General features: G+C 27.9%; 1 protein-coding gene across 1 annotated transcript; it reads left to right on the plus strand.

Moving 5' to 3' along the window:
- The first annotated feature begins 1,031 nt into the window (after positions 1–1,031).
- Positions 1,032–8,750, plus strand: LOTGIDRAFT_202330 (hypothetical protein). Its single transcript, XM_009055450.1, has 16 exons — positions 1,032–1,132; positions 1,373–1,501; positions 1,815–2,006; positions 2,231–2,488; positions 2,787–2,989; positions 3,288–3,361; positions 3,503–3,579; positions 3,823–3,970; positions 4,206–4,282; positions 4,645–4,732; positions 4,876–4,997; positions 5,211–5,354; positions 5,753–5,929; positions 6,238–6,398; positions 6,730–6,811; positions 7,062–8,750. The coding sequence occupies exons 3-16, from the start codon at positions 1,842–1,844 to the stop codon at positions 7,305–7,307; spliced, it is 2,022 nt and encodes a 673-aa protein (XP_009053698.1). The 5' UTR covers positions 1,032–1,132; positions 1,373–1,501; positions 1,815–1,841; the 3' UTR covers positions 7,308–8,750.
- Positions 8,751–9,579: the final 829 nt, after the last annotated feature.

Below are 9,579 nucleotides of genomic sequence, written 5' to 3' on the forward strand. Positions count from 1 at the left end.
TTGNATTTTGTTATTTATTAGATATACAATGACGGCTATATTAATATGTTAATTTTGTTATTTATTAGATATACAATGACTGCTATATTAATATGTTAATTTTGTATTTTGTTATTTATTAGATATACAATGACTGCTATATTAATGTGTTAATTTTGTATTTTGTTATTTATTAGATATACAATGACGGCTATATTAATATGTTAATTTTGTATTTTGTTATTTATTAGATATACAATGACTGCTATATTAATATGTTAATTTTGTATTTTGTTATTTATTAGATATACAATGACTGCTATATTAATATGTTTATTTTGTATTTTGTTATTTATTAGATATACAATGACGGCTATATTAATGTGTTAATTTTGTATTTTGTTATTTATTAGATATACAATGACTGCTATATTAATATGTTAATTTTGTATTTTGTTATTTATTAGATATACAATGACTGCTATATTAATATGTTAATTTTGTATTTTGTTATTTATTAGATATACAATGACTGCTATATTAATATGTTAATTTTGTATTTTGTTATTTATTAGATATACAATGACGGCTATATTAATATGTTAATTTTGTATTTTGTTATTTATTAGATATACAATAACTGCTATATTAATGTGTTAATTTTGTATTTTGTTATTTATTAGATATACAATAACTGCTATATTAATGTGTTAATTTTGTATTTTGTTATTTATTAGATATACAATAACTGCTATATTAATGTGTTAATTTTGTATTTTGTTATTTATTAGATATACAATAACTGCTATATTAATATGTTAATTTTGTATTTTGTTATTTATTAGATATACAATAACTGCTATATTAATGTGTTAATTTTGTATTTTGTTATTTATTAGATATACAATGACTGCTATATTAATGTGTTAATTTTGTATTTTGTTATTTATTAGATATACAATGACGGCTATATTAATATGTTAATTTTGTATTTTGTTATTTATTAGATATACAATAACTGCTATATTAATGTGTAAAATTTGTATTTTATTAGATATATAATGAATGTTATGCTAAATTTGCTGCTCAGTTAAACAAAAAAGTTGTCATATTAACTGGAGAAACTGGTACAGATTTAAAATTACTTGCTAAGGTGAGCATATACTTAATAATTTTCTTGTATTAAATGCTTAGATTCATACACTGAATAGAAATAGAATATTTTCTGTTATAAGAGTTTAATTAAATTTGGGTTTACTTTATTTGTACCTAGTATCTAACTTCTAAGGTATTAACAACTATATATGGTTTAAGAATTTGAACGAATTCCTGGTGAAGTAGCAGGATCTTTATGCCAAGCAAGTGTTCTGATAATTATATGTATTTATTCTAGGGTAATATTATTATATCAACACCAGAGAAATGGGATGTCTTGTCACGAAGATGGAAACAACGTAAAAATGTTCAAAATACCAATTTGTTCATTGTTGATGAATTACATTTGTTAGATGGACAAGCTGGGGTAAGTACATGGGAACTTAAGATCATCAAGTACATGGGATACTGTTTTAATGGAGGAAATCATTTCAGTCACCACATTCTTCTATTGATAAATGATTCAGAAGAATGTCTGAGCTGAATTAAAGATAATAGGAAACAATTTTTTGGAAGACATTCGTTGAATTTTTGAAATCTTCATAACCGCTGTGTTTATTTACATTAGAAATTACTTAAACTGGATACCTTAAATAAAATATATGTATATTAATAACTTTAGTATTATGAAGTTGAAATCAACGTGGCTAAAAGTAATAACTTGTTATAATATTTTTCAGCCTGTATTAGAAGTATTGTGTTCTAGAATGAGATATATATCATCTCAGTTAGAGAGAAATATTCGTATTGTAGCCCTGAGTTCATCTATATCTAATGCTAAAGACATAGCACAATGGTTATCATGTGGTACTACATCATTCTTTAATTTTCATCCTAATGTTAGACCAGTACCATTAGAACTACATATACAGGTATAGTTATTGTCTATTCTGATAACAATACACATCTTTACTAGAAACAAAGGTAGATTTGATGACTTTAGATCATCATTTGTTTTATCACTATTTTAAATGGTCCATATTGATAACATTAGTCTTTGTATAGTAAAAGATTGATTTTATTATCTTAAAATTTAAACAAGTGTTTTGATTGTTGGGATTATTAGAATTATAATTTGAATTCTCTCTAATTTCAGGGTCTGAATGTCTCTCACAATGCATCTCGTATTCTAGCTATGGCTAAACCAACTTATCAAGCTATAGTTCGTCATTCACCTAAACGACCAGTAGCTGTATTTGTTCCCTCTAGAAAACAGACCAGATTAACAGCTATAGATATATTAACATTTGCAGCAGCTGATATGCAGCCTGGGCCTGATGATAAACCTCAGAGTACATTCTTACATGTTGCTGAAAGTGATTTGGATCCTTTCTTAGATAAAATATCTGATAAGGTACTTAAATGGTGAATTTGATATTTTTCCAAATTTCCCTGTATATAAGTATTTTTTTAGGGGCAGCATAAGGAATTTTCAAATAATTTAAGTGATTATTTTGCAGTTGATAGGAAATTCTACCTCCTCAGAATCATTTATAAATCAACATAATGAAAATTATTTTGTTTCATAAGACTAACTAACTAGTCTTGAAATCTGCAATATAAAATTTGAATGAAATAAATTAATAATTCAATATCAATAGGGATTTGTATTAGTTGGTGGTGTTGGTTGACAGTATTATTTATTATTTTAGACATTAAAAGAAACATTAACTAATGGTGTAGGATATTTACATGAAGGATTAAGTGATAGAGAGAAGAAGGTTGTAGAACAGTTGTTTAATACTGGAGCTATACAAGTTGTTGTGGTATCTAGAAATCTAGCGTGGGGTGTCAATATAACATCTCATTTAGTTATTGTTATGGATACTCAATATTATGATGGCAAAACACACTCGTAAGTAATAAACCTTCAACTTGTTATCCTTGTAGCACGAAAGAGATTAAAAAGAGATTTTTTGTATGTCATATATAGCTTTTTGGAAACACTTTTACTAGGCTGTGATTTCACCGTTGCAAAAACTATTTAATTGCAGATCATTTGCTACTATGATGTCATAATCTGGTTAAGTTTAAATTAAGTTGAACAGAGACATCAGATGGTATTGATAAAGAGATTATGAGTCTCAATTTTCTTCAATGTATTCTTTGTTACTTTCAAACATAATAATATTATTATTATTAATATATTATAGATATGAAGACTACCCTGTAACTGATGTATTACAAATGATAGGAAAAGCTAATCGACCTTTACAAGATAAAGATGGTAATATTTCTATCATATCATTTTTTTTTAATACTTCATAGCGAGATCAATTTGTTGATAAATGAATGGGGTGTGATTAAATTGAATATCAAGATTCTTTTCTGTTCACATATTTTAAAAATGTTTATTTTTATATTTCAGCTAAGGCTGTTATTTTATGTCAAAGTTCTAAGAAAGAGTTCTTTAAGAAGTTTCTATATGAACCATTACCTATAGAGGTATGTATTAATTTACAGCATTATGTGCAGTGATCTGTTTTTATTTAGATTAAGTTTATGCCTCTTTTTGTTAAGAAATTAACATGACAAACACAGATTGAGTGGCATCAATTGTCTCAGCTGGATGAGCAAGACCAATGACGGAGGAACTAATATTAGACACAAAATTAATAGCATAAAGCTGTCTATGTTTTAACCTCATTACTTTGTTATCATTTTTTATTTTTATATTTTTCTTTTTAGAGTCATCTAGATCATTGCCTACACGATCATTTCTGTGCTGAAGTTGTAACCAAAACTATAGAAAATAAACAAGATGCTGTAGATTATTTAACCTGGACGTTTATATATCGTCGAATGACACAGAATCCTAACTATTATAATCTACAAGGTATGTAAATATACAAAAGAGACAAACACATGGAGTAGGCTGGTACACTGTCTCAACACAGCAACATTCAGTGATGCCTGAAATCATTGTCATCAACATCATGGATGTTTATACTGGACTGAACACATGTTAATTATGGAATCATGGTGACAAATACAATTAGTAAAAGAATTATCATTTATAATTTTAAATAATATATGTATATTATGATGTGATTATTATTATGATATTTTAGGTGTATCACATCGTCATCTCTCTGATCATTTATCAGAACTAGTAGAAAATACTATCAATGATTTAGAACAGTCTAAGGTTAGTAGAATATAATTATTATTACATATATTAAGTTAACTGTTTCACATGTTGGCATACCATCATCTAGTGGACTTCAAATCATACTATGGGCAACTTTTTCTCTTACTTGCTTTCATTTAATCATGATTGTAGTGGCACAGTAAGTTTTATTCCAACATAGGTCTAGATAGGTTTTTTTTTTAACTGCTTAAGGTGTATGGTTGTTGAGATAGGACAAGAAAAGAAGAACCCAACCGTGCATATTAAATACCCTTGAGAGTAGGAAATCAAAAAAGGAAGCTATAGTGAAATTTTCAGTCAAATCGAGAGAAGAAAAGTAGTATGTTAAACTTGATTAAAAAACATCTTTATTGTTATAGTGTATCAGTATTGAAGATGATATGGATGTAACACCATTAAATTTAGGAATGATTGCTGCTTACTATTATATCAACTATACTACTATTGGTAAGATACTTATATAGCTTATAATTCATGTGATATCAATTAAATTGAAGTCAGCACAATTTCAACATCTTACATCTTAATACAAATTTAAATAGTCAATTGTTTTTACATGTATTTTTGAAAATGTTTTCATTTAATTATAGAGTTATTCAGTATGTCTTTAAATAATAAGACTAAGATTAAAGGATTAATAGAGATTATAGCTAGTGCAGCTGAATATGAGAATATACCAATCAGACATGGTGAAAATAACATCCTTAAACAGGTTGGAATTTTGAATGTAATATTGTTGGAATGTTTGCAATAGTGACATATAACATATAAAATAAAAAAAAACATATAAAAAATAAAAGTGCCTGAATTAGAAGGAATTTTTTTTAGAGGGAGCAAAGATAAAGAAAAGTAACATACCAGTAAGTGATCTATAAGAAAGAAAAAAAAGGGGCAAATCATTTACATTATTTTTAATTTATTTCAGCTTGCAACCAGATTGCCTAATAAGCTAACCAACCCTAAATATAATGATCCACATATTAAAACCAACTTATTACTACAAGCACATCTGTCGAGAATGACTTTATCAGCTGAATTACAATCAGATACTGAGGACATACTGGGCAAGGTAGGTTCTATATATCTCATGATCATTTTAATTAGGATGTAAGTTATCAAATCCATTTCACAAATTAGAAAGTGAAATATATTTAAAGGGATTGTAAACAGGTTTTCTAAATTTTTCATGTTTATCGGTGATACTCACAGCATAAACCACAGAAAATTAGAATGGTGCAAATTGATGCTATCAGTTTCCAGATACACTTGACAAATTTAGAAAACCTCTTTATCATCTCTTTAAAAACCCTGTTTGTCTGCCCACAATTGAAGGTCGTAAAGTCAACTTTGTAATTTGATTTTGACAAATCTTTTGTTAAATCTGATGTATATTCCTTCTGTATGGACATATAGCATTTGAGTAATTGTTCTTTATAACTTGTATTTTTTGTAATTTAATAATTGTAGGCTATAAGGTTGATACAAGCTTGTGTAGATGTATTAAGTAGTAATGGATGGTTAAGTCCAGCATTAGCTGCTATGGAGTTAGCTCAGATGTGTACACAAGCTATGTGGGGCAAAGATTCCTATTTAAAACAATTACCACACTTTACTAGTGAAATAATTAAACGCTGTAAAGATAAGGTTAGAAAGATTACTTTGAATCAAATTACGTATTTTTCTTCTTGATCACCATTGTTTATAAAATCAAATGTGAATGGGAGTGTCAGCTTTTAAATAGTAATAATGATAGTCTTATATGGTTTATTGAAGGTGATTATTTACTAATGAAAGAATGATGACAGTAGATGTTGAGAGTGTATCAAATATAAACTTTTAGTTATATCACTTACTTCTATTTTTTCTCATTTGCAATAACAATCATAGCAGTATTTTTTCATTTGTTGCTTATTGCTTGTCCCATGTCTAAACATCCTTAATAATATTTCTAGGGACATGATACAATATTTGATATTATGGAGATGGAAGATGATGAGAGAAATGCTTTATTACAACTCAATGATAGTCAGATGGCTGATGTTGCTAGATTTTCTAACAGATATCCTAATATAGAATTAACTTATGAAGTACAGGATAAAGAACAAATCAGAAGGTACAATTTTTATTTATTTTTCAGTACTTCATCACCAGAATCTAGAACTGACTAGGAAAGCTGTGATAACTTAGTGAATTAAACATTAAGATTTTTGTATTATCACAGCATGGGTTTTTATCAAATTTTTCAATCTAACCTTCCTTTTACTTAGAAAACTGCTTGTGGTCAATTACATAGGCCAAAAATGAGGTTCAACAGGCTGTCCAAATGTATCAGTAGGTAATTTGAAAATAGTAGATTAGAATGAGTTTTTATCCTGACAACATTGGAAGATTTCTATCTAGTTTATGTGATAGTTATGTAGAGATATGATTATATTGTATTACAGTGGATCTGGTATTAATGTATCTGTTACATTAGAAAGAGAAGATGAAATAGTAGGTCCAGTAATAGCACCCTTCTTTCCACAGGTAAGTTATCTACAGTTCTTACTCTTACTTTATTATTCTCATAATCTTGTATCATCTAAACTCAATAGATCTTACCCATTGATTCAGTTTAGGTGTCAAGGTTTTTGTAGAAAGATTGATTTCATAATTATGATGTATTCCAATGAAAGTTTTTATTTGTGCATGGTCATTGTAGATTTGCAACCATTGTTGCTTAATTGAAATTGACAATTATTAGGCTTATAGTCACAGTATTTAATTTATATTTTAGAGTCGAGAAGAAGGCTGGTGGGTTGTTATTGGTGATACTAAAACTAATTCATTGTTATCTATCAAACGATTAACATTACAACAGAAAGCTAAAGTTAAACTAGATTTTGTAGCACCGAATGCAGGCCACTATAATTATACTATATACTTCATGAGTGATGCCTATATGGGATGTGATCAAGAATATAAATTCACTGTTAATGTTAAAGAAGGAGATAGTGACAGTGATGGTAGCGACAGTAATTAAGAACTCAGTGAATTTTTGATGTATGATTAAATCTGCGGTTACTTGAGGTATTATTAAATATTCATTGTGACTCACTTAAAGCTGGGTTCCCTTGTTTTTATTTATGAAAATGAAAATGCTAATACTTATATAAATAGAAAGTAGAGGTGTTCTAATGACTTGAAATAATACTAGTTTGTCTCACATGTCCATAATTAATTCATAATTAGCTAAATTAGAGGAGAATTAGCATCAGAATTCCGAAAGTATTTTTTTGCTTATCCAGACTGTACATGCATGAACATTTATGATTGGTTAAAACCCTTAATTATATGCAATAAAGATATGACTAAGAATACATGATATCTCACTAGAAACACCAATTAATCAAATTGTTTGCTTGATTTGCCATTTCAAAAATAAGGAAAACCATCTTTAATACATTATGAAAACTTCATAGTGTCTAACTTGTACAATATTGTTCATATCATGTTGTACTGCTTTGACATTGTTTTATAGAATTTTTCTTCACTCCATCATAGCAAACATTGATTTGTAAAAATAATACATATCTTATCAACCATAGAATTATTTTTCTGTTTAGTTATTATTGACTTATGATGACCAATGTTGCCTATTGTGCTATTTTTTTTAAAACCGATTTAATATATTCTGAGATCTTCTCCACCAGTTTTACATTACAAAATTGTCATAGAAATAGTTGATAAAGTTGAGATATATAATGGAAATGGTTGAAATCGAAACTTTACTTTGACTTAATGTTTTAGCTGTTATTCAATTCATAAAATCGTAAGACTATTATTCATAACACTATAAGAATAATAAGTGCTAAATTTTCATTATTCAGTGTTCATCTATAGTTTTCATTGATATCATTTATGTATATTAATTACTATCTTGAAAAATAAACTCATTTCATAGAATAATCATTTTCTTTTACACTATATATATGTGCAGCTTTAGTTCAAATTGTAGCTTACATCGTAGCTTTTCCAATAGTTTAAAGATGGGTTCCTTTATTTTCAATTATGAAAATGAAAATACAAATACTTATATGAATAGAAAGAAGATGTGAAAAATAGTTTGTCTTACATGTCCATAAATAATTCCTAATAAGCTAAATTAGAAGAGAATTACCAGCAGAATTCCAATGAATGATCGATCAAGAAAGGTTAAAAAGCCGTTTTTTTTATGTTTATCCAGACTGTACAGACACAGACATTTACGATTGATTAAAACTACTTATTATATGCAATAAGAACATAATGATAAGAATACATGATAGTTCATTAGAACACCAATTAATCAAATAGTTTTCTTAATTTGACACTAACAAAATAAAGAAAACCATCCATAAACTTGTTTCAGTTTCTCAAATTAAAGTGGATAATTTCTAATGTGAATCTTTGTGATCATAAAAGAATATAGAATACAGATTTGTAATTAAGGGGCTTTATTGGATACAAAAGATTTTTTAACCATTTCAAACAAACTATATCAGCTATTCAGATGCGATATTAGCCTTGACTATTTCTATTTGATGATAAACTAAAAGCAAGGCAATGATAGAAGAAAAATCTTATGTTCTTACGCAATTTATTCTCTGTGGGCTGCCCCCTATCCTGTTGAGTGTCAATTGCATTCGATGTATGCTTAGTAGAAGTCACAGGCGAATTGTTTCTATCTGTTGCCATAATTCTATGTATACGCACTTGGCTCAAACCGATGGCAACTATTCAAAATTTTGTATGTGTTCAGATGATGCTCTAAAAGTAATTTCTGAAAGAAAATCCGCCGAAAATTTTTCGGGCAAATCAGTCTGCCCTGTGTTTTCTTAGTTATCGCATAAGAATATAACTTAATAAGCGATTAATAACGATATAGCTACAAAACAAAATTGTGTATTTTTTTTTAGATTTATCCCCCTTTAATTAAGAAGAAAAGATCGAAACATCTCACATAGGTGACACAAAGTAGGATTCCATTATTCCAATCTAAGAGCGACACCAAGAACCATACAAACAGGCTTGATTTTCGAAATCCTGTCGTTGTGCACGTGGAAGATTTTACTAAAATATTCGCATTTCCCACACTAGAACTTAAAGGCCATGTTCGCCATTTTCGGGGGTTGATTCGAGCTTTGAATATATAAAATAAATAGTTCCAGAAGTACCAGAATTGTACAAAAATCGCATAATTCCTAATTACATCAAAATAAAAGTTTCACTTTCTTTTTTCCATATTATATGTCTTTTATACATATGGCATAGTC

The sequence above is a fragment of the Lottia gigantea genome (assembly GCF_000327385.1).
Source record: "Lottia gigantea unplaced genomic scaffold LOTGIsca_241, whole genome shotgun sequence".
Classification (NCBI taxonomy): Eukaryota; Metazoa; Mollusca; class Gastropoda; family Lottiidae; genus Lottia; species Lottia gigantea.